Below are 26475 nucleotides of genomic sequence, written 5' to 3' on the forward strand. Positions count from 1 at the left end.
GCTCCAACTAACTAACTGAGCCATGCTGGTCAGGGTAGGAATTAGTTCTTATTTGGATGTAGGGAGGATCAAGGATGATCAAAAAAAGGAGGATCAAGGATGACTCCCACATTTCTAATTTAAACAACTAGGCTAGATACTGTTTTGGAAGGTGGTGGGCTCACTTCTAGATTTGTTAGGCAATCAAGTGAAGATGGCAGGTAGACGGGTGTGGGTTTGGAGCTCAGGCCAGTGGCGCGGGTGTGACGTGTGTATTTGAGAGGCTTGACCGTTTAGTGCTGATGACACTGAGGGTCACTGGAGTGGAAGGCTCACTCAGAGACTTTATGCAGAGTGAGAAGAGGACCTAAAATGGAACCCCGAGGGATGGCAACATTTAAAAGACAGATAAAAAATAGAGACCTGAAAAGGAAATTCATAAGGGCTATCTTAATGGTAGGCGGGAAACCAGTGGAAGCCTAGTGAAGAGACAATTTTCAGAAGTAATGACTCTTCAGCATTACTGATTAAGGTCTCAAGGGCTGAAGAATATTTCTAGGATTTAGTGACAAACATCACTGAAAACTTGATTGCAAGCAGTTTCAGGAGAGAGGTGAGGACAGAAGCATAGACATGAGTGAAAAATGAAGACTAAGTGTAGTCAACTTTTAGGAAGCTTAGGTTGTGAAGGTGAAGGGGAGAGATGAGAAGGCAGCAGCTGGCAGGGCACAGGGGTCAAGCAGTGTGTGTGTGTGTGTGTGTGTGTGTGTGTGTGTGTGTGTGTGATATACTTCTTAGAGGAGGAGCAAATAAAAAGGAGAAAGTAGATATATAAAAAATAGGAAGGTGTCTGAAGAAGTGCTAGGGGTTGGGTTCTGGTCATAGCTAGAGAATAGCAGGAGGAGCTTGTTTTTTATTGTTACCCAGAGAGAATGTAGAAAGTTAGGTGATGGGTTTCGCTTTGTTGGTGGGTGATTAATATGATAGTTTTATGTATGAGACAGAATTATCTCTTAAGAGTGTATGAGAGGTTTACAAAAAGTAGAGAAGGTTTATTATGAGTGACCAGCAGGACTAATTCACTAAGAAATGGTAGGATTGAGAAAAGCTAAGGTCAGGTTGAGGTGTGTGACCGTAAGTCTATACAGAAGCACTGGTCTGTATGCTCATTAAATAGAATGAAAATAGTTAATAGTTGAATTCATGGAGAGACAAGGGGACACGAAAATTGAATACACTGACAAGAGAGTGGTTGAAGTGATAGACTGAATTAAAACTCCAGAGGGAAGGAAGTGAAGATAAAAGGAGCCTAAGTGGCTAAGAATAAGAGGATAGCTTATGATCTAGAACAGGTCAGCACACTTTTTCTGAGGCCAGATAGTAATATTTGGGCTTTGTAGGTTGTATGCTTGCTGTTGCAGCTACTCAGCTTTCTGTTGCAACATGAAAGCAGCCACCGTATATAAACGAGTGAGTGTGGCAGGTCAGATTTGACCCACATGCTGTAATTTGCTGGCCTCTGCTTTGAAGTTCCAACAAAATCAAGGAGTTAGTGAATGGGGAGTATTGAACCTGAAGGATATGCTCAGAGAGCGATTTTGCATCTGTGACAGTTCTTTGTAATGACAAGCTCTAAGTAAGGTATGACAGCTAGAGAGAGGGCGGTGGTTATTTGAGAAGCTCAAGTGGATCACCCACATGAATGTCAGCTTCACTCAAGAGGACGGAAAAGTTTGGTTGCAGAGGGAGCATGTGAGCCTGGTTTGGAGCATTATTACCCAGGGATTTGTTGATGACAGTGATAAAGATGGGACCAGGAGAGGAGGGTAGAAGGTGGTATATCCAAATGGGGTGGAACCTAAAGAAGCAGGGGTTTTCCCATTCTTGTTCTTCTATTCATTTACTGTTTCGAACACTGACAATGAGACATTTTCTAAAATATTTTTCACAAAAAATTAGTTTCCCCTCTGACTTTTTTGTTTTGTTTTGTTCCACTTCCAAACCCTCACATTTCCCCTTTAACAGGATATTACCCCTGATTAGGTTAAAATCTATTTATCTTCCATATTTTCTCCTATTTAATATTAGAAGCTACTTAATAAAAGTATATTTTCATCCAGAGTGACAAGGTGAACCTTTTAATTGAAATGTTTAGACCATTTACATTTAATGTGGCAATTGATATGGTTAGATGTAAAGCTACCACCTTGCTGTTTGTTCAGTCTGTTCTTTGCTTCCTTTTCTTCTTTTTCAATTTTTTTTGGACTAATCTAATAATTTTTATGATTCCATTTTATCACTTTTGCTGGTCCATTAGCTGTATAACTCTGTTATTTAAGTGGTTGATTTAGGTTTTGTAAACTTACTACAGTTTATCTTTAAGTGATAATATTACCACTTCATGTGTCATGTGAGATACTTATAACAGTGTACTCACATCTATTCTCTGTCTTGGTGCAGTTATTATATTTGTTACAAACCATACACTACATTGTTTTTGTTTCAACAGTTAATTCTCTTTTAAAGAGATTTGACTGCTATAAAAAGTATATATTTTCAGTACTCATGTTCCTTTGTATGTAGATCCACGTTTTCTAGTATCATTTTCCTTCTGTTTTATTAAGGATTTTCTTTATAAACATATTTGGTAATATGGGCTGCTAATGATGAATTCTTTCAGCTTTTGTGTCTTGAAAAAGTCATTATTTTGCTCGCTTCCATCGTTTCTGATGAGAAATATCTTCTGTTATCCCTATCATAGCAAGCAAAATACAACCAAAGACACTGAAATAAATAGAGAACAGGCTGACAGTGACCCCAGGGGAGAGGGGAGGGAATTTCAGGGAAAAAGGGGAGGGGTTTATAGGAACACGTATAAAGGACACATGGACAAAAACTAAGGGGGTGGAAATGGGAGGGAGGTGGGGAGCACTGGGGGGTGGGCTGGGATGAGAGTAAAAGACAGAAAACTGTACTTGAACAACAGTTAAAATAAATTTTAAAAAGTTCTGGTGTTTAGAATATGACTTTTTTCTCTGGCTACATTTAAGATTTTTCTCTTTAATTGGTTTTCATCAATTTTATTATGATTTGGCTTGATGGCCCCCACTCCCCAACCAGTGTTTCTTGTGGAGTTTATTGGATCAGTGGGTTCATAGTTTTCATAAAATTTGGCGCTCGTCAGCCACTGTTTCTTCAGACACTGCTTTTGCTCCTCCCCCTGCTTTTGCTCCTCCCCTGTGGTGTGCCCGGGGGCTCTGTCTGGGCAGGAAAGCGGGACTGTTGCGGGGCTCCCCGGTTTGTTTCCTCCCCCCGGGGACCCTCTCTCAGAGACCAGGAGACCCTCTCTCAGAGACCACCCTCCTTCTTGAGCGGCGTGCACGGCTAAGGCCGTTGTTCCCTCTGTTTGTTTTCTACTTGTTTCAAGCAGCAGAGTAGGTTTGGTCCTTGTTACTCCGGGTTGGCTAGAAGTGCCAAATGCTTTTAATATTACCAAGAAATGTGACTCTTATCTACTTTAAAATCCTTACTTTTCCATAATGTTGCTTTTTAACTTGATAAGGTAAAAATGACTCTAGTAGTTTGATGACTACTTACTAACCATTGGTAGTTTTATCAGTTTAGCCTTGATAAAGTGTAGAAAAAAATCAAGTTCATATATGCAAGAGGTTTTTTTTTCTTTAAACCTCAGGCTTTTTTGTTGGTAAATGTCAGGTGTTAGGGAATCAGATTTTATCTCAATGTAAGAATATACTTTTTAAAAGAGTTTGAAAATACATTCTTATTTGATTTGGTTTAATTTTTTATTAAGGTATAATTTACATACAGTGCTATTCATTTTTTTTAGTATTTTCACAAATGCGTGCAGTCTTGTTACCAACTGCCTTTTATAATTGACCCCTTCATTTCCACTCTCATCTCCTGGCAACCACCAACCTGTTTTCTGTTTCCGTAGATTTGCCTTTTCCAGAAAGTCATAGGGATTCCAAAATCATACAAAATGTAGCCTTCCAATGCCGGCTTCTCTCACTTGGCATAATGCATTCGAGACCTCAGTGGATGTATGTCCGTAGTGTGCTCCTTGTTCCCATCAGTGTTCCATTGATGGGGTGTATCACGCTTCACTGACGTCACTAGTACCAAACTAGGGAAAAGCAGTTTTGCATGTACCTGGGGACGGTGTAGAAAGGATGTAGGCCTGTTCTGATGGGGAATTAGATGACCTCCAAAGTGCTTTTACATCTGAAATTTTTAGTTGTTTGAAATGTCAGTGTAAATGTTCTTTCTTAGCGAGTATAGGTTGATCACTCACTTGACTTAAGAAGGGAACATATTGGGACATACTATGTTAAACACACAGTTTCTGAATTTGTGGGTCAGTGGAAACAAGATGTATCATTTTTCACTAGTATTGAGACATTTGTTTTTGCCTTTTTAAAAAATAAGGAATGTATGCCCTTCGGTGTTATCCCAAAGTAATTCTCCTTTTTGAGTTAACTTAATCCCCCTGGCTTCCCTTTCCACACTCTTTCTACTCTACTGCTATTTCCTTGGTGTGTCACAGAGCTTTGCACTTTTCATTTTAGGAGAAAAATCAAAGTGCAAGATCTGATTTTTTAAATTTACATATTTCTCTAATTTCTTAAAATTGTAGTGATAAAATGTGGAGAAAAATATGTGAGCTCTGAAGTCAGACTTGATTTCAACACTTACAACTCTATTACTAACTGAGAGGCCTTACAGTTAACCTGTGAATTGTACAGAACCTTTCTTGTCCTTAAAATGAGTCTTGTAATAACACCTGTCTTCTGAATTTGTAGAGATAATTTATACATTTTTTTAACACAGCATCTGAAACACAGTAAATGTGTAATACCAAATACCATAAAACAAATAGTCTTTCTTACGTCTTCACTTGAATAAAACCCTATAAAGATCACAGTTTCTTATAGTTGGATCAGGACTGATGGAAAGTGTCAGCTTTTGTTGTATTTTTAAAGTAGAGCCATAGTGTAGTTTAGAAATTCTTTAGTCCAGACTTACAATGGAGAAGACTGTGTTTATTTGACCACCTTCTTAAAAGGATTCAGCTTCTACCAAATAATGAATTTAGAGCTTTACAAGGTCTATGAGATTTTCATTCAAAGATTGTCTAAAAAGAATACTTAAGGTTTTAATAACTAGCAGAAGACAAAGATTTGGACTGAGATTACTTCCTATCTATTCTTTAGTCAAAATGGCCTTTTAAAAAAGCCCAATCATTCCTCAGGGTATTTTGTTCTAATTTTGATGTGGTGCTTTGTAATACTGTTACTGGGCTCTTACAGTCTGACTTGATTTGGGTAGGTCTTTGTTCTGGAGGAAAGTTCTTAGACTGCCTAAAGATTTGGAAAATATCTTTATTTTAGTTTTACCACTCAGAGGAATCCAGTAGTAATAATGAATTTAGAGTTTGTTATGGAAATTCAGCTTAAAAACAGCATTTACATTGTCCTAACACATACTTTACAGTGCAGTTTTACATATTCTTAATCTTATAAATTTTTGGAATATTTTTTATGAATCAAGATTCCCTCTAATGTATATAACAAGTCAGTTTTACTATGATTTAATGTTTTCTAGATGAAGGTAATGAAACAGAGGTCCAGCCACAACAAAACAGCCAGTTAATGTGGAAACAAGGTCGACAACTACTCAGACAGTAAGTAACCCACAATCAGACTGAAGAGGAGAAGTGTATATTTTCATTTTTTTTGTTTTGTAGTTCCAACTCAGTAGAATAATTTATCTCACATTATTATGCTGCTGTTGTGAAAAGCTTAAGTGAATTACTTTTTCGTATTAAACATTTTTTCTATGTAGTGGAATTTATTTTTATTAAATATTAATAAGAATTATCAAGAATTAATTCTTTTTTAAATATTTTAAGATTTTATTTATTTATCTTTAGAGAGGAAGGGAAGGAGAGAAGGAGAGAAATATCAGTGTATGGTTGCCTCTCGTGAGTCCCCTGCTGGGAACTGGCCTGCAGCCCAGGCATGTGCCCTGACTGGGAATTGAACCGCGATCGTGTGGTTCGCAGGCCCGTGCTCAATCCACTGAGCTACACCAAAGAATTAATTCTTTTCATAATTTTATCTTCATAAAAAAGAATACAGTTTTGTCCTGGCTGGTGTGGGTCAGTTGATTAGGTGTGGTCCTGCAAACCGAGTGGTCGAGAGTTCAGTTCCTGGTCAGGACACATGCCTAGGTTGTGGGTTTGGCTCCCAGTTGAGGCGCATACAAAAGGCAACCTATCAACATTTCTCTCTTACATTGATATTTCTTTCTCTCTTCCTCCCTCACTTCCCTTTCTCTTTAAACCCTCTCCCTTCCCCTCTCTCTCCCTTCCTCTCTCTCTCTCTCTCTCTAAAAGCAATGAAAAAAAATGTCTTAGGTGAGGATTAAAAAAAGGGGCAATTTGAAGCTTCTAGATGTTATCATACACTTAAATTTATAGTTTAAATACTTCTCTTAAAGTTACTCTTTTCCTTGCGTCTTTTATACATGAATATACAAGTTTTAATATGTTTAATCAGCATTAAATTTTGTTTGTTATTAAACTTTCCATTTTTAATTGATTGAAGAACTTTTTGGTTTTCCCAAATTTGCAACTATTGCACTAACATCTGCTTTCTCCTATGAAATGGTCATTTGAGACTACAAAGAGGGAACAAAGCTGGGTCGAAGTTCAGAGGTCAAATGGTGGGCTAGAACCACACCAGCTCAGAATCACATCAGCTCAGTGCCTGGTTCTTGTATATCACATGTGAAACTGGTATTCAAGTCTGTGCTTCAGGAAAATGAAGTTTGATTTTTGAGGTCACTTGTAAATAGTCTAAATCTGTGATTTCCAAAGTGAATGTATGCCAGCCACTCCTTTTGATGATGGTAAGAGAATAGTGAAATGTCTCCTTATACCTACTCAAAGTTAGAAGAAAATGCGGTTTCACTAATATTTAATAAATGGGATTTTACTAGTACCCTTATTTTGGTCTTGAATATGATTTTTGCATTTTTCTTTAATACGCATTCTTTTAAAAAAATTTTTAAAGTATGTGTTCTTAATCTGCTGGTTTTTTTTTTAATCAAAAGTTTGTTATGGTGAGTAATCCAAGAGACATTTTCAAAAACTTTTGAAGAATGATAATCTTTCCCTTAAAGGAAAGGTGACATTTCATCAGTGAATAAGGAATAAGGAAGTAACTGTTTAGTAAAGCCAACTTATCTATGGAAAGTACAGTTTTTGAAACAGTTATTTATATTGTGGTTTTGTTATCAAAGTGAAGTATGTATCAAATATTATTTGTTAAAAATGGAAAAACATAATACCTTTGTATTAGTTTGTAAGAACAACTGATTAAATTTAGGAAAATTAGAAATTTATTATCCAGATTTTAATCAAACCCTTTCTATAAATATTGAAGAGGATTGAAAAATAAGTGTCTTTATTTGAAAGGTTGCACTTACGCCATTTTGTTCATATATCTTTGTAAGGTATCTCTTTGAGCTATAGTAACCTGTTAATACCAGATCTTGAAACAAATAGGCCTTAGAGTGGTTATCTTGTCCACCTTTGTTTTCTCGTTCATCTCATAGACTGATTCTTACTTACATTAATGTCTAGCATTTGTCTGTCATGTTTATTAATGATGCAGTTAGTGACATTTGCCTTCATGTTCCTGGCACTACCACTTTGGGGGCGGGGTGCTGGCCACCTTTTTGTTACTGCATATTGAGTGCCTTCTGTACACCAGGCACTGTATTAAGTGTGTCTCTTTTAGGGGAAAGAAAGCTGAGATTCAGGAGAATTCGAGTAACAGGAAAAAAGTGGCAGAAATGGGCTTTAGACCTAGTTGGTCCTCAAAATGCACAGGCTGTTCTCTTTTCTTCTGTGCTGCTGCTTCTCTGCAGCGTGCCCCCCTCCCGGTGCACCCAGGTAGCCCACATCCCACATTTGAGTATTTCAGTTGTGATCTACTTTTTTTTATTTAACCACTGCCCCAGGCTGGAAGCTTCCCCATAGAAGTGACTGTTTGGAATATGCTATTTTCTTTATGTCATGGAGGAAACTATATATGTTAGAAACATTCTCTTTAGTTTTTCAGTTGATCCAGTGACACTGTGCATCAGAAATGTAAAAAGACTATTGGTTATGATGACTACTGTTATAAAATAGTAACTCAGTAGTATCTGAGAGTGAGTTTACTCCAAAATTGCCTAGAAGAAAGAATGTGCTGTTAAGAACATCTTCTTATGATAAATATAATGAATGGTCTATTGTATAGTTCTTTGATTTTTCTCAGTGACCGGAGAGACTGGTACTGCAAGAGACAGCTCCATCTGCAGCTGGAAGACTATTTATTAGCAAGTCCTACTAGCATAGTCCTATACTGTTAAGTTTTATGCAGGCAGTGAATTAAAAAGAATACTTTTGTTCACACATTGAGTCGTAGCGTGCTGATGTAATATGGCGGAATTGTAAGGCCCCCTTTCATACGCAGGTATCTCCAGGAGGTGGGCTACACGGATACTATTCTAGATGTGAAGTCTAAACGAGTGCGAGCTTTGTTGGGCTTTTCAAGTGATGTCACTGACCGGGAAGATGACAGAAATCAGGACTCGGTTATAAATGGCACAGAGGGCGAAAGTAAAGACGCAGCAATGATTGGGTAAGTATTTTATCTGGAAAGTGTTTTAGCTGTGATTTTAATTTTTATTAAATGTATTTGGTTTATGGGTGATACGATACTTGTACTGTTAGATACTGCTACAGAAATAATTATAATTAGTTTAATAATTTAAAATTCATTTGGTGGAGGAGGATAACATATAGTGATTAGCATTAGTTATGGTTATTTTAAGATGTAATTTAAGATGTTCTCTTGAAATTTTTGGATTTAACACAGGTTTTAGTACCTTGAAGCTTAGTCACTTATTATAAGAACTTCATAAAAGACCTTACTTTGGAAATTCAGTTCAGATCTTTAGGAGTGGAATTTCGCATGCATTACTCAGGAGTCAGGTAAACACTGCAGATTCTGTAGAAGTCGACTTCACCCCTTCGTTTACCTAATATTGCTGCGAGTCGTCTTTCCTGTGAAAAATGTCTTTGAAGTGTGTATTTTTCATTGATAGAGTAAATGTGAAAAATTCAGTAGCTGTTTGAAATACTTTGTTTTGCCTTCTTGGATCGTGTATCATACAGTTGTATGTAATTCTGTTAACATGGTCGTAAAAAGATAAATAGGAGATCCTTCTTTACCGAAAAAAAAAAGTTGACAGGATTCTTAAATAAAAAGTCAAAATCTCTGTGAAAGTCTAAATATGATGTTATTTTATTTGAATGTTTCTTTAGGCTGGAAGAATATTTTTAATTAAACTCAGTATATTCTAGTGCAGTGACTTTCAATATGCAATACCTGATATTTAGTCAGGGGCACTGACTTACTTTTCCTTAGATTGTCAAAAAAAAAAAAATGACAACAGCCAGTACAACAATAGCTGTCCAGTTTAAATGAATTAAAATTACACCCGATTTTTTGTCAGATAGGTCAGAAATATATTTTTCAGTGTGCTGCAGAATTTTAGTAATTACTTTGCATGTGCCATGAGACGAAAAAGGTTGAAAATAGCTGTTCTAGTGAGAACATAATTTCTGTTATCAACAACATAAACTGAAATTACAAGATTTAGGTAAAGGTTTGAAAACACAACTTTTGTAAACATATGTCTTTGGAGCCTTCTTAAATGTATTCATTAGTAATTAAAACTACATTAAATTGTTTTTATAAATGTGAGGCACATATTGCTTTTCTTTGTAGACATAGACAATGTAGGCATTATTATTGGTTATAGTTTTACCTAAAGTGTGGAGTCATTCTAAGGCCTTCTGAAAAGGCCACTCCAGTTATCTTGTGTTTTGACCTTGACCTGCCTTTTGAAGCTGACAAGGGTATTATTCTGAATGTCTGAATTATGTAGAAATGAAGAATAGAGTGGGAAAACATAGCTCATAACAGATTTGAAATTTATCATTTACCTGTTTTGAAAATTTTGTTCATAGCTGTGGATAAATTTTGTCATGGAAAAGCCTTCTAATCTAAAACATTTTTTAATGAACTGGAGAGAAATCATCCTTTCCAGACATTTAAGAATTGTTTATTAAATTTATTTTTAGAGAACTAAATTAAAAGCTTACACATTGGAAATCATTTCCAGAAGTTGAATGTTCACCAATAAGATGAAATTTTGTTGTGATGTTGATTGACTACTATATTGTATTTAGTAATTTTATGTACACATTTGCTTTTTTCCATTCTTTAGCTGTTCAGAAATATAACATTGCATCAGAAAAAAATGACATTTTCTAGTTATTTTCTGAGTTATGCCATAGGAAGAGTTGCATAGAGGAAAAGAATAGAGAAAAGGAATGGCAGAGATAAAAACATTTTTTGAAGAAGTAGGTGAAGGTTAGCTTAGGATCAAAACACTTCTGATTCAGGAGAAAGAGTTCTTTACATTAGTTTACCATTAATCTAAATAGATAGGATTTCAAAAACCTGTAAATAGTAATCACTTCCTGTATTGCTCTTCCAATTAGAATTGAAGGAAATATAATGGATAAGAATCAGTGTTGTTCATGATGTGATTTGAGGGGTCATGGTTACAATATAAACAGAAGTTAGTGCGTCATATCACAGACTAATTCTTATGGTGAGTTTAAGAAATTAACTGAGCAAGATGCACATGTTTTAAACCAGGAAATCCGAGTTAACGGATCCCGCCTCTGTGCTGGATAATTTCAAATTCCCTGAAAATGCAACTGCAGATTTCAGTGATGAAGATGAAGATGACGACATTGATGGACGAGAGAAAAGCATCATTGATACTTCAACAGTAAGTTGGATAACTCAGATATAAATATTTTAGGGATTGTTATGCATACTTTAAAAGTAATCCATGTTGTTTTGTTTCATGAATTTGGGGAAATTTAAAAGAATTTTTAATATTGAATTTTTAATACTGATTTCAAAGTCAAGAATACTTTTAGTATAGTAGCTTTCTGTTAATGACGTATTCTTTGACTTTTTGTTCATTCATTAAACTTCGGACATTTCTGCAGAGCTGGTGAATGTGGTGAACATTGTGTGGTACAGCAATGCAGTGTTACTGGTTGCTATGAGACACCAGAACTGACAGGCCCATCATGGAGCCATCAACTAATTGATGCAGTTTTGCTCTTGTCAGGGTTGCTTTGAGACAAGTTCTACAGACTTTCTGAACTCTTCCATTAGATTTCTTCAAGCTTGTTTAGGGTTTCTGTGGAGTTTTGTTTACATATTTATGTTTATTGACTCTCCTTTGGTAGTTCCCTGCAATAAGAGATGTTTCTAAATTGCTTCTTTTCCTTTCCCTTCTGTGTTCTGTCCCCTTCTACTGTCTGCTTTTCCCCCACCCCACTCCCCTCTTTTCATTCTCCATACTTATTTTTTTTAAGATTTTATTTATTTATTTTTGAGGGGAAGAGAAGGAGAAAGAGAGGGAGAAAAACATCAGTGTTTGGTTGCCTCTTGCACACCCCCCACTGGGGACCTGGCCTGCAACCCAGGCATTTGCCCTGATTGGGAATTGAACGACCCTTTGATTTGCAAGCCGGGGCTCAGTGCACTGAGCCACACCAGTCAGGGCCTTTCTTTCTCCCTACCTTTTCCCTCTTTAACTCCCTTATTTCTCTTCTTCCTTCTTCCTTTTTCCTCCTCCTTTTTTGAAAGTAAGAGATGATGAGAGCGTGCTTTGCTTTATCTAGGAAAATGTTCACATTACTTCTACTTTTACTTAGAAGAAGGAAGAGGAATATAAGGTAACATAAAGAAGACTATATCTTAAGTCAAAGTCTGTAGGTTTAAGTCCCATTTCTGTTACTAATTATCTCTGCTTAATCCTTCAGGGTTAGCCTTTTAGTTTGTAAAATGAGGATTATAATACATACCCATCCTATCCCCAGAAGGTTCTGTGAAGAATAAATGAGATGATATATGAAAATGATATTGTTACTGAACCAAAGGGGTTCAGCTGCCCACTGCCACCAAAAGGCAAAATCTAGGGCAGAGGCTTGTAAGAAAGGAAAAAGGGTTTTATTTGAATACTGAACAATCTGGGACCATAGGGGACTCCCTGTCTCAAAGCTTATCAACTCCACAAAACTCAGACAAAATCCAGTCATCCTCAGCAAGACCAAAACAAAAGACAGTGCCCAGAACTCCTGTTCCATTTTAAAGTACCACTTTTGGGAACCCGAGGTGGCTGCTAAGTCGTCATCCAGGGAGCTTAGCTTACTCCCAGTTGCTTTCCAACTTCAGGCTACCACCTGGAGGCTGTGAGGGGAACTGGCACTGCCGTTGGCCGTGTGACTTCCAGGGTCCTGTACTCCCAGGCCAGAGAGGGCACGAAGGCACAAGTGAATGCTCCACCAGGTCAGCACCAGAGAGGGGTGCTCTCCTGGAGGCCGTGGGCCACCTGACTGCTAAGGTCATGAGCCCCGTGGAAAGGACAGTCTAGGACACTGTCCTAGTGCAGGTCCTGAGCAGCGAGCCACAAGCAAGATAGAACTTCCTTTGTTGCCCTGTGTTTATATTAGTTTTAGGTGTGTGATGGACCAGGCGTTTTCTCAGAATGACCAATTAATTTCCTAAACTTTTACTCACTTTGGGTGGTTTACTTTCCAATTAGTCTTTTCTTTTCCCCAGGCTAGACTGATAGACCTCTTTGGTCTAGCACCTCCACACAATTTTAACTTTTGTGCTTGTGCCTGCCTTCCCTTAGTCCCACTCCCAATCTGGTACCTGAAAGGGGCAGGAGGGCTTTGTCCAGTTATCTTGCTAGCCTTGTGCGTACTGAGTGTTGAGAACTTCCTCCTGTCATCATCTTGCCTAGGGGCGGAGGAGTGTTCATTGGTTACGTGGGCAGCGTGGTCCCACCCACCGCAGAGCTGTGAAACTCAGTGTTGTTGCCATGGCCCTGCGTGATTCATGAAAGTGTTATCTGTCTGCAACCTCAGTACTCCAAGGAGCCTGGCTCAGTGCAGAAGTGTCCCAGGTTCCCTCTCGTGGCCTACCTTCATCTCCCCCAGCATCCCTTCCTATTTCCTGCCTCAGCCCACTCCCAGCGGTCTGGACAGCCTGTCCGTCAGTATCAGTATGTTTAACTATACGGTGTTTTCTATGTGTAACTTTTCTGTTTTTTTATACCCTCTGCTTCCATCAGAGACTCTGAAAGTATTGCTTCCAGATTATTGTTTCCCTGGGTCGCTATTCAGTTGTATTCTGCTGATACAGCCCTGCTGTGATATTATTTGAAGTTTAAGAAGTTACCCCTTTTTATTATCCAAACTAGTAGTGATAACATGTGCTTTTAGTTACTGTAGTAGAAGAAGATGCCTAAAGTTTCATGGTACGTTTTTGTCCTAATAATTTAGAAATTTTCTGTTTTCTTGTGATTTATATGAGATAATTGCATTGAGATCATACTAAATGATCATAGATCATAATTTGATCATTGATCATAGATCAGTATGTTTATTAGATCATATTTAATTGCATTTTCCTGTGAAAATAATGTATTCATAGCTCAATGGTAAATAATAATTATGATGCTTTAAGTTTTTTGTTAGTTACTATATCAATTTAGATGTTTTAAAAATCTATAAACTGATTATTGTATCATTACCTATGATCTCACTAAAATTCCTAACTATAAACTGTTTTTTTTAAGTAGCCAAATTTATAAATATCCTGTCTTCCAGTTATTACAGGACATAGCAATTCTGTGACCAAGGAATGAAGACACAGCTAATGTAAAAGTACTTAACCCCATTGAAACATTGGACTCAAAAATTCTTGTAGTTCTTCAGGAAAAAAAATTTCTAAGGAATTGTTTTTTCACAATAGTCTTGCTAACTTTTATGATATATTATGTTAATTTTCACAGCTGCAGTCTAATAGTCTAACATGCCACAAGGACTTAACAAATCTAACTCTAGCAATGAATACGCATGACTTAGAATATTTATTGCAGTACTATATATAAAAAGTGGATGGCTGAAAATTATCCTATTAAAATGTTTAGTAGAACAAAGAGGTTTTTAAAAATATTTTATTTCGTTAATCAAAATAGTTTATTAGATTCAACTAAGAAAATACAGAAACTTACAGCTCTTAGTAGCTGTTGGTTGTTTTTGAAAACTGTGTTTGTTCCTTTTAATTATATTCTGGATAGTTTTCTTCTCTCCATGTCCATCTCTTTCCCTAAGATCACCCTCTTCATCTGATTTTTCTTTACCATCATTATCAGTATTCTCATCATCGTATCATTTGTTAAGTGTAATAATGATCTTGAAATTATATATGCATATAAAATGTGATCAGTTTTGAACTACATAAAGGATAATGTAAGCAGCAACATGGTCTCCGCATTCAGACACTTTGGGAGGAAAAGCTAATGGGATTAAGAATCACGAGCTGATGTTTTAGTCTCAGTGTAAAGAACTCATCCCCATTTGTGTTATGCCTCTTTTAATGCTTTCCAAAGTGACAGCCTGTCCCTTTTCCTAATCTTAACACCATGTGCAACCCTTAACTTTTTTGTGTTTGTCTTAATTTCTTACATTGATTCATAAGCCCAATGAAGGTAGGAGTGGAGTGGAACCTTGGATATAAGAAAGAAACGTAGTATGTGCTTATTACAACAAACTCCACCCATTCATATTTACTAGTCCTGCTCTCCACTGGTAACCACAGTTCACTTTTCTTCTATGTCTAATTATTAAAAGTACAGGAGTTTTTATTTATTTAAATGGGATTCTTAATGGACAGTTGTTTTCAACTTGCCATTTATCTTCCTTGTCTGTTAGTTTATATAGAGGAGATGAGTACCTAAAAACATTTTTCTCAAAGAGTTAGTTTTGTGACTTAATGCCATATTTAGTATGATCTGATGTTGCCAATACGTTCAGACTGTTCACCTACAGTTCCAGATACTTCTGTATTTTCCCTGCCCTTTTTTGGTCAGGCGTTGAGCACATAGATTTTCTGTCTATAGGATGTTGGTGATGATCCCTCCACATTCTTTCTGATGACCCATCAGGGTCCTGAAAAGGGAGGAATCAAGCCTGTAGGCAAAGAAAGGTGGGTTAGGCATTGCATTTGTATCTCGTACTGTGGAGACCAGGACCTTCTGTCAGTGTACACTCTTCAGAGACACTTCTATCTTAGTGTGCCTACCCAGGGAAAATTAGAGCAAATTATTAGCATATGCTAATTATCTGGTTTGTGAATACTTATAAAAGAATATGCCTTCAGCATGGGTTTTCTGTTCATATTCTGTCAAATTGATCTTGCTGTTTATGTTTGGCTGATAGCTTTGTTAGTTGGTATTGGAAAATGCTGTAAAAATAAAAGTATTTCTTGATTTTAGGGAAATATTCTAAATAGTTAAACCAGTTATTCTAGCATCATTAAAGAATACTTGACTTCTCCTATTCAGTTTTTATGTATACCAGAACAGTTAAGGCAGATTAGGTTTTATGCACTTTGCCAGCTTTCCTCAGTTGATAGTGGCCTCCTGGGGCGCTGCACTGAGAAGGGCCTCTGAGGCTGTATCTGGTCTTAGATGAACAAACAAGCAAGCAAAGTATAACCAGAGACATTGAAATTAAGCACAATCTGACAGTAACCAGAGGGGAGGTGGAAGGGGATAATGGGGGGATGAGGGTAGGGTTTTCAGGAACAACTACAAAGGCCACATAGACAAAACCAAGGGTGGGTGGAAGCAAGGTGGGGATAGCTGGGGTCAGGGGTGGGGAGTGGTGGAGGGTAAATGCAGACAACTGTAATTGAACAATAAAATAATTTTTTAATGCCATATATATATACACCTTATTTTTTCTGTCTCAACCTCTCATGTATGTGTAATCTTTGGCTCTCATGTATGTGAGGTTCCCCTATGTACACATATCATTAAATTTGGTTATTTTTCCTCTTGTTAAAAAAGAAAAAGAAAATACTGTGGTTGACAAGTAGTATTAGTCACAAGCATGAGAACAGGGCCACCAAGTCAGGTAATGTTATCTCTTAGAGTCTAGTTTGAGAGGCTTCAGTTTGTCCCATAGATCTGTTTCTTGAACCATTATAATTTTTTTTCTTTTATTTTATTGATTATACCATTACAGTTGTTCTATTCCCCTCCTTCAATCCCTTCCACCCGCACCCTCCCTCCCCCACCATTCTGCCCCCCTTAGTTTATAACCACGTGTCTCAAGTTCTTTGGATTCTATATTTCCCCCACTATTCTCACCCTCCCCCCTATCTATTTTCTACCTACCATCTATGCTATTTTCTGTGCCTTCTCCTCCCTTCTCCCCCTCCCACCCCCCTGTTTCTAACCCTCCATGTGTTCTTCATTTCTATGGTTCCACTCCTGATCTAGCTGTCCTCTTGGTTTGCTTTTGTTTTAGGTGTGGTTGTTAATAGCTGTGTGTTTGCTGTCCTCTCACTGTTAATATTTTTCATCTTCTTTTTCTTATATAAGTCCCTTTAGCATTTCATATAATAAGGGCTTGGTAATGATGAACTCCTTGAACTTGACCTTATCTGAGAAGCACTTTATCTGTCCTTCCATTCTAAATGAAAGTTTTGCTGGATAAAGCAATCTTGGCTGTAGGTCTTTGGATTTCATGACTTGGAATACTTCTTTCCAGCCCCTTCTTGCCTGTAAGGTCTCTTTTGAGAAATCCGCTGACAGTCTGATGGGTACTCCTTTGTAGGTGACTGTCCCCTTATCCCTTGATGCTTCTAGGATTCTCTCCTTCATTTTGGTCTTGGCTAATGTAATTATGATGTGCCTTGGTGTGTTCCTTCTTGGGTCCAACTTCTTTGGCACTCTCTGAGCTTCCTGGATTTCCTGGAAGTCTATTTCCTTTGCCAGACTGGGGAAGTTCTCCTTTATTATTTGTTCAAATACGTTTTCCACTCGTGGCTGTTTCTTTCCCCCTTCTGGTACCCCTATAATTCGGATGTTGGAACGTTTAAAGATGTCCTGGAGGTTCCTAAGCCTCTCCTCATTTTTTTGAATTCTCATTTCTTCATTCCTTTCTGGTGGGATGTTTTGTTCTTCCTTCTGGTCCATTCCATTGATTTGAGTCCCCGTTTCCTTTCCATCACTATTGGTTTCCTGTGCATCTCCCTTCATTTCAATTAGTTTAGCCTTCATATATTCCTCTAATTTGTGACTTTGTTCCTCTAATTTGTGACTATAATCTACCAGTTCTGTGAGCATCCTGATAAATAGTGTCCTGAATTGTGCTTCTGAGAGGCTGGCAATTTCTTGGTCGCTGAGAGTTATTGGCTCTTGGACTTTGAGTTCTTCTTGTGCCATCTTTCGGGTTGTTCGTGCCTGTTCCATAGCAGGATCAGAGCCCTAAAATGTTCACTAGAACAGGGCAACTAAGTTGCTGGGTTGTGATGTTGTATGTGGGGGCGGGGTCAAAGAGCGACAGTGGCTCTCACTGGTATTGCAGGGCAACTAAGTCGCTGGGTTGTGACGCTGTATGTGGGGGCGGGGTCAAAGAGGGACTCTGGCGTCCTGTCCACTGCCTGCTGCCCCGGCCCTCACCGGTGCTGCAGTTGCTGCCGTCACCTGGCCCACGCGTTTCGTCCCACTGCTCGCGAGTGTGCCACCGCCGTCAGCCCTCGCCCCCTGGGGCCTGCGTGGTCTGTCTCACTGCGCGCGAATATGCCCCCGTGGTCTGCCCCGCACCCCAACTGGTTCTCGTCTCCTTGTGCGCCTGGGCCGGGGGCCCTGTCCTGCCTGACCCTGCTCGCTGCTGGCTCCACCCCTCTTACCGTCCCCGTTGAACGGTTAGATGTAGTCGGACTTCCGTATAATTCAGTTTTCTATCCTTTGGTTGTGTCTTTGTTTCTCCAAACCTTTGTTTTATTCAACCTTGGTTGTGGGAGAAGGCACAGTGTTTCCACCTATGCCTCCATCTTGGCGGAAGTGCCCTGAACCATTATAATTTTAAATCACTCAAAATAGTGTGGTGATAAAGTTTGATCAGATTATGCTATTTTTATTTTGCATGAAGGAAAAAAGCTGAGGTCTGGAGAAGCTGAGATGCTCAGTCTATGTAATCAAAAGAAGCTGCAAAGCACTCATGCTAATTTCTTTGGGCTCCTGGTGTGGTGACCAAAAAGAAGATAATTCATAAGTAGTATTGGCATATAGATCTCAAAAATCATCTCTGCCTGCATTAAGCCTAAGTTTTAATCTTCCAACTGGATTTGTGATTCCAGAGATGTTCCTAAATATATAAAAACAAGACATAACAGCCCTTACTAGATTTTCTATTAAATCTAAGTCAAGTCTCACTCTGAAACATCAGTATTTTAGGAAAAACTTGAATATATAGAGAGTTATTAGAGAATATTGATGCAAGGTTGAGACAGTAGAAATAATAATGTGAACCCCAACACCCCACTACCAGCAGAATACCTTCTAAGTCTTGAGGCAAGAATTACTGAGTTTGTACTGTTTGTGAATGTAAGTTTTGTAAGGCAACGATGTATTAGAACTAAAATTTATCGTGGTTAGATTCTGAAAGCTCTTGCAATGATTTGTGAAGTGTTTTCTTTTTTTAGTTAGATTAGAATGTCTGTACACTGCACAAACTGCATCCAAGAAATATAAGATTAGGTTGTGGTTTTAATAATACAGTATTTTAAAGACATATCTGTAATTTAAATGCATGTCTTATATCCCAGTGTTTTCAATATGTGCTTCCATTAGTTTATTTAAAACAAGCCATCACTGAACAAAATTTAAATTACTTCTTTAAAGTATGCAATGTGTATATTTTTTAAAGTGACATCTGTGTTTCCCACTGCTGAATAGGCATTACAGTTATTTAACAAAATAAAGATACACTTTTGGAAGAAAACAATAATTGGGGTTCCTCATACAATGGTAAAGGGATACCTTCCCCTTTATTTAAGTTGATTTCATAATATATTTCAATTCAGCATATTTTTTCCATTAGATTGTTAGGAAGAAAGCATTGCCTGATAGCAGTGAAGATCGAGATACAGAAGAAGCTCTAAAGGAATTTGACTTCTTGGTTACATCAGAGGACGGCGACAGTGAATCTAGAAGTGCAGGCGATGGAACAGACTGGGGTAAGGAAGGATGCTGGGTCCAACCTGAGATCTTACGTAAAGAAATTAATGTTTCACCCAGAGGGCTGCACCTTGAAGAACACTTTAATCTCTTACAGTGTTGAAATGTTGGACATCCTATGAACTTTTTATTACTTTCACCTTTTGTCTAGAGGGTATATGTGCGCGTTAGATGTTTAAAGAAGTTTACACAACTAATAACCTCATTTAAAAAAAATAAGTGATGCAAAATGAAAATAATTTGAAGTTATATATAGAATGGTCTCTATTTTCTGCCCAGACAGAACTTGCACATCTAGATTTTGTGGAAATTGAGTATGACAGTGCATTAGAGCAGCAATTTTCAACCAGTGTGCCACAAAAATTTGTAAAACATGCAGTACCTGATTTTTTAGTCAAGGGCACTGACCTCTTTCCCCTTAGATTGTCAAATAAAACAATGACAACAGCCAACACAGTAGCCATCTGGTGTGAATGAATCAAAATTATACCTATTTTTTGTCAGATCAGCAAAAAATAATAGTATTTTTTGATGTGTCACAGAATTTTAGTAATTTGTTTATGTGTGTCATGGAATGAAAGGGGTTGAAAATCGCTGCATTGGAAGATCTTAGAAATGTCATCTGTGGCATCACCTGTGCAAAAAAGAAGTATAAGTTTAAAAAAATATAGTTATTCTTTCTAGTCAGGTTACATCAGTTTATAGAAAGCATCAAATTTTTTGTGTGCAAATTGTTCTAAACATTTTTAATATTTTAAACACCTAGCAGGTGTTTTGGAATGAGAGAAAATTTATCTTTAGAACACCCTTAGCTTACAGTCTATGTACTTTAATGGCAGATTTCCATTCAGGGATTCTGATAATTCTAATACCACTTCTTTTCCTTTTTCATGGCAAATATTTAAAGGATTATTTGGGATAATTACTTGAAGTCACAGTATGAAGAATATAATGACTATTTAGTCACGACTTTTTTTTTCCAATGGAACAAAGTTTGGAAACCAGGGGAAGTTAAAGTGAAATGAATCTCTCTTCTGTCTTTTTTCCTAATGAGCTTCTATATCAAGTTATTCAGATATTTCAGGCAGCAATTCTGCCAATATAGTTGGATCCGCTGTGCTACACAGTGGTCTTTCTTTGAGGAGTCATACATCTGCATAAGTAATACTTGGCTCTTACTGGGATTCATTTTTCTAAAAAGACAGCTGTATTGTCCCTTGTGTAACTTCCTATGCTTTAATGTGTGAGTCATGGCCCATTATATTATATGATACATGTGTGTACATTTTAACCTAACTTGCTATGAAGTTACTGATGAAAACATGAGTGGCTGTTCTCACATCTGATGTCTCACCCTGTAGTAAAGTACTAGCATTTCTGTTTATGAATATGAGTGAATGGAATCTTTCAGTCGGCTAGAGGTTTCTTTACCAGTGTTGTAAGGATTTTATAATTCTGATTCAAAGCAATTCACTTTTAAGCAATTAACAACACATAGATGCTTCCATTCCTGTGTAGTTGAAGGGACATTTAAACCATTTTAAGTGCTTCTTTTATCCCTCACCAGCCCCCCCTTAAAAAGTGAGTATGTTTAGATTCAGAATCTTGTTAGTTTCTGTCAAAAATAGATTTTACCACACATCTTCTATGACCTTCCATTGCTCTTGCTAATATGAGGCTGGTTAAGATTATGTATGATAAGGCTGATTTTTTAAGACTGATATTTAAAAAAAAACTGAAGGCATTTTAATATGCAGAAGCCACCCAATTTAATTAATTATTCAGACCTGATTGATAAAAATTAACATTTTCTTTTATTTTTTATCTTTTCTCTTTCTTTTTCCTTTTTTAAAATTGTTCTTCAAGTACAGTTGTCTCCATTTTCTCCCCACCACTCCCGCCTACCCCAAGAAAATTGCTAAATCTTTCTGGAAAAAGAGGCTTTTTATTGATAGGTTTTAGTTCAGTCTATAAAAATGTTGAGGTTCTTTTAAGAAAATTGTGTTTAGTATTTTCACAGGCCTGATAACCAGTTTGTTTGTTTGTTTATGATCCTCACCCAAGGATATGTTTACGGATTTTAGAGAAAGAGGAATGGGGTCAGGGAAGACAGAGATAGAGAAACATTGATGTGGGAGAGAAAGAAACATTGATCTGTTGCCTCCCGCACACTCCCCGAGTGGAGATTGAACTTGCAACCTAGCTGTGTGCCCTGACCAGGAATTGAACCCTCAGTCTTTTGATGTACGAGATGATGTTCCAACCAACTGAGCCACCCAGCCAGGATATAACCAGTTTTTTAAAACTGTGGATTGGAACTTGTTAAAAATAGATGTATTACTATTTATTCCAGTCATTCAGCAAATACTGATCAAATGCCTTCTGTTTACCAGTCTTCTGGGTGAAAATCCCTATCTCTGTAGTCCCTGCAGTCTACTAAGACATACAGGCAATAAGCAATGAACGTGATGCATGGTATAGTGTGTTGGAAGGTGGTAAATGCTATGGAAAACAGAAAAAGAAGAGAATAAGGGGGATAAAGAGTTCTGGTGTCCATGTGGGGTGGAGGAAACAGGTTGCAATTTAAAATAAAGTGGTCTTGTAAGTGCCAAGAGAGGGTAAGATTTGAGCAAAAACTTGAAGGAAGATAGGTAAAAGTAAGGAAGATAAGGAAGTTAGGCATATAGTATCTGGGGAAAGTGTTCAGGAAGGATAAAGCCAGAATAAATGCCCTAAGATAGCAGCAGCCCTGGTATGACTGAGGAATTCAAGGGAAGTAGAGCGGCTGGAGCAGAGTTTTTCTAAGGGCAATATAGTAAGCAGTGACGTGGGACCGAGACCACTGGTGAGATGGGGAACCGTGGAGGGTTTTGGACTCAAGGATGGCAGGATCTGATTTTTATTTTAAAGCATTATCTGGCTGCTGTGTTGAGAACCCAGGGCAACCAGTATGGATAGTATAGACTTGGTGGGGAGAGAGGACAAGTATTGCAGTAATTCTAGCAAGAAGGAGTGTGGTTAGAGAGGTAGTAGACATGCTGACTAGTAGTCAGATTCTAGATGTGTTTTGAAGGTAGGTAAAACAGTATTTACTGAAATAGTTGATGTTGGGTGAAAGAGAGGGTTTTGGTCTGAGCAAATGGAAGTGTGGAATGCCATCAGTAAGATGGGGAATCCTGTGGATGAAACAGATTGGATGCGGGAGGTTGGCATCTTGGCTTTCAATGTTTAGTTTGAGATGCTGTTAGACTTCCTAATGGAAATGTGGAATGAGCTGTTGGATATATGACTTGAATTCAAATGAGGGTTTTGAACTAACATATAACATTATAGAGTATATACATTATTTTATTGTAAGTATAAAATATATAATATTTATTCTGCAAATTTTCTTTTGAAAGAGTGGAAATTAGTGATTAGAATTTCTTTTCTGCTAAAGCTCTGTTTTCTTTTTAAAGAATTTGTAAACTAACAAATCAGATTGTTTTAAATTTTGAATGCAGGTTGATTGTGAAGCCTTCAAGTGTTCCTTGAGTCGTGTAAAATAAAAGTGTTAATGAGCACATGCCAAAAAAGTAAAATTTTTGAGATGAAAAGATTATTGAAGACTATTTTGTAGAATCTCTTAGTAATAATCGCTAATTACATAAATTAATTAAAAATATTTGTGATTCAGTCCTAATTGAATTCAGAAAATGGGATAAAAATGAGGGGTTCCTGATTGTAGAGTTTTGGGGCTCAATTTACTAAAAGTCACTCATATCTTTCAGGGTGTTTTTTTCTGTCTCTTTCAAGAGAAATTTAATATTACCTAGGAAATAGAATTGGTTGCTGTTTCTTACATACTGAATTTTGTGTGACATATGTATAATGTCTTTTTAAAATTAATGTTATTATTGGGAACATGTTCGTCATGTCATTTATTAACATAACAGTGAATTGACTTACAGTGTTCAGTATTTTATTGAAAAAGGCTGTTTCATTTGTTTCACTTTATTTAGAAAAGGAAGACCAGTGTCTCATGCCTGAAGCTTGGAATGTGGACCAGGGAGTAATTACGAAACTCAAGGAACAATACAAAAAGGAGAGAAAGGGGAAAAAGGGGGTGAAGAGTAAGTGGAAAACATTGTATCTATAATTCATAAATCTTGCCTCTTTCATATCCCCCAATTTTTTTCAATGTTTTCCTAAAATTACTTACTCTTTCTTTCTACTCCTGACCTCTTTCTTTTTCACCTGCTCTCAGGGGTTGAAATTAAATGGTTAGCTATTTAATTATGAACTTAAAAAATCAAAATAAAACAAAACTATGCATATGATTATGGAATGATGATAAATATTCTAATAATGAATCCCCAGCCTCATGAGAGTGTGGGACTATGTATTTAAATATAATGATAATTTGATTGTTAAAAAATATATGTGCTTAATTACAATAATGATTTTTTCACTGTTGACAATTTTAGGCAATTTTAAATTTCATTTAGTATGACACACTGGCAATCCACCAAAGTTATTGCTTATAAATTGTAGAATTGAAGACAGAAAGTTAATTTCTACCCCTGGATATTCTATGTGTTCATAAAGCACAGTTCAAGTGGCTTCACCAGTATATGCTATACAGGGCACAGATACACGATTTCTAAAAGTACTTGTTTTCTAATTTAACACTTTTGGCCAGTTTCATTTATCATGTTACCAATGAGCTTTTTTTTTTCAATAAAATGTGTGCCACATCAAAAAAACGGAAACTAAAATTAAATTTCTAGCCTTGTGAATCATATATAATTCATTAAAAGTATTAATAAAGTTTAGCAATAGATCTAGTTAATAAGCATGTAAAATGGAAATACAATAGCTTTCAAACATTCCTAAAATCCTTAAATATCTTTTTAGAAGAGCAAGCTTAAACTATCTCCTTGTGCTTCCACTCATTAACAATATGAATTTAGGTCTTTTTTTATGGCAATAGGAATTTCATCCTTTGGGATATTAAAGTAGTGTAAGGTGAGATTAAAATCTAGGTTAATGAAATGTGTTTAAAAGTTGCAAAAGACTGGAAGGATATATTTTTTTCTTTTTATAGTGATGCTAAAGCTTATCAAAGACCAGTCATTCCTGTTAGGACATTCTTTTGTAAGCTAGTAATTATTGGAAAACATTTAGATCTTTATTTAAAATATTTTAGAATTTACAGGTATTTAGCTTGAATGGTTAAAAGACAGTGGCCATTATTGATATTATTGTACTGGCCATTACATAACTGAGAGATGATATCATTTAGTGTTATCTGAATATAAGTTAAAGCAATATAAATATTAAAACAAGAATATTTGTGCCTTTTATCCAAATAAACTGATAAAAATGAATGTTAACAAACAATAGTGAGGCATTATTTGTTATGGCTTTCAGAATCATGATGAAACCAATTTCACTGAAATTTTGTGGAAAATTTGTACATCATACATGAGAAACAGGAGAATATTTTAATTTTTAGACTGACTTAAAGTTGATATATTTCTTTAAGTCATCATGTTATACTAATGTCTTGAAATGTGAAAGATTTTTAGATTGGAATGACATAGGACATGTGTAGAATCCACCAAATACTATATGGATTTTTCGGTTCTTATCAAATTATATCAAGGCATCACTGTAGTTGAAATTTAGCACGTAAGATATAAAACTGCACCATTTGACTGGAACAGTATTCCTATTAATAGAAGTTACTAGATTTCCTGAATCTGGGGATTATGATCAGTATTCATGCATAAAGCAAAAAGGATTTTGGCATGATGAAGAAAAATGACTCTGTGAGGGGTGACCCCCAAAATCTGGAATTATCTTCTGAAGGGCGGGCCCTTTGTAGTATAGGCTTCCCCCACTAGGTGAGTGTTCTAGGAATCCATCTGTATTCCAGTGTACCAGCTGGTATTGTTGGGAGAGGCTATGTTGGGACTCATTGAGTTTTTTTTGAAGACTCTTTCAATGCATTTGCTGATTTCATAATGGTTGTACAAGCTCGTCTGTGCACACCGCACTGAGTGTTCAGCAGTCCCCCACACCCCATCCTCCCTATACACCCGATCTCACCCTGAGTGGCTTTTTTTTTGTTTCCCTAGATGAAAAAAGCCCTCAAAATGCTTTGCCCCTGTGCAAAAGGACAAACAAAGAAACAGTAGTATTGAAAGGCATCAAAATCGACAAATTTAAAAACTGCTTTGAGCAGTGGAGAAAATGTCTTGATAGGTGTATTTCATCAAATGGAGAGTGCTTTGAAGGTGACTGAAGTTTAGACATGTAAGAATAAATACACAATTTTTTATTAATAAGTTCCAGGTTTGGGGGGTGCCCCCTCTCCTATGGGGAGAAGTTTTAATGTCCTTCACTGGAGATAGACTATAGACTGAGTCTCAGCACATTTTGTTTGCATTGTCAGTTCATATTTCCTGGATGAATGGTAGTCTAGGAGCAAGTCACGATGATAAAAACAGAACTGAAGCAAAGCTTTGAATTGAGAAACGAAGAATGAATTCATAATTCACCATATTTCATTAATTAAACTGTTTATTCATTGGAAAAGTTTTAATTCTTTTAATATGTCTAAGTAGAAATATTTCCAGTCAAATTGTGTACTCCAGTCTTACTGTCTTGAAATATATTTTTGGGTATTAGTTAAAATTGCTTGTACTGGTTTAGGAAAAAAAACATAACAGACTATGGGTAAGATTTCCCATTCTTAATTAAACTTATAACAGGAAAAACTACCGAAGATCTGTTTCAGCCTCTATCCTATATAAAACAGTCAAAACAGGGATGTGAGAGAATGGAGAATCAAATTTCTGGTAAGTAATCAGGCATGAGACTTCACCTTGGGTACTGTAGCTTCAGGATGTAAGGCAATGGATGCAACTTAATTTAAACAAACAAAAAGTGATATTACTGCTTAATTCAGTGCACAGCAGTAGCTTCACCATCTGTGGTGTCTATCTAAATTTAGAGTAATATGCAAGGATTATAGAATATTATTTTTAATGGTCTAAATTGCATATGAGCATTTTTCCATACAAACAGTGATGTTATTCCCTTAATTTTGAAAATACCAGTATATGTAAAATATAAGTCTTTTCAAGAAATAATAAACTTTTAAAACAACTTGAAAACTTGGAAAATAATTACTTTTTAATATAGTAGGGTAGCTTTCAAGGTGAATGTTGAACTTGTGAA

At 36.7% G+C, this 26475-nt stretch overlaps 1 protein-coding gene across 2 annotated transcripts in view; it reads left to right on the forward strand.

Annotated features, from left to right (window-relative positions):
* STRN (striatin) overlaps positions 1 to 26475 on the forward strand; it is a 93342-nt gene that overhangs the window by 32137 nt on the left and 34730 nt on the right. The window contains exons 4-9 of one of the 2 annotated variants that reach the window (XM_037066565.1): positions 5602 to 5680; positions 8523 to 8690; positions 10782 to 10917; positions 19112 to 19247; positions 23250 to 23360; positions 26007 to 26093. In XM_037066565.1, the coding sequence (XP_036922460.1) occupies positions 5602 to 5680; positions 8523 to 8690; positions 10782 to 10917; positions 19112 to 19247; positions 23250 to 23360; positions 26007 to 26093 (717 nt within the window). The remainder of the gene's footprint in view (positions 1 to 5601; positions 5681 to 8522; positions 8691 to 10781; positions 10918 to 19111; positions 19248 to 23249; positions 23361 to 26006; positions 26094 to 26475) is intronic. The other variant, XM_037066566.1, reaches the window with a different exon arrangement.

This window comes from Sturnira hondurensis, unplaced genomic scaffold, assembly GCF_014824575.4.
Source record: "Sturnira hondurensis isolate 20B ecotype Veracruz unplaced genomic scaffold, ASM1482457v3 Scaffold0016663, whole genome shotgun sequence".
Classification (NCBI taxonomy): Eukaryota; Metazoa; Chordata; class Mammalia; order Chiroptera; family Phyllostomidae; genus Sturnira; species Sturnira hondurensis.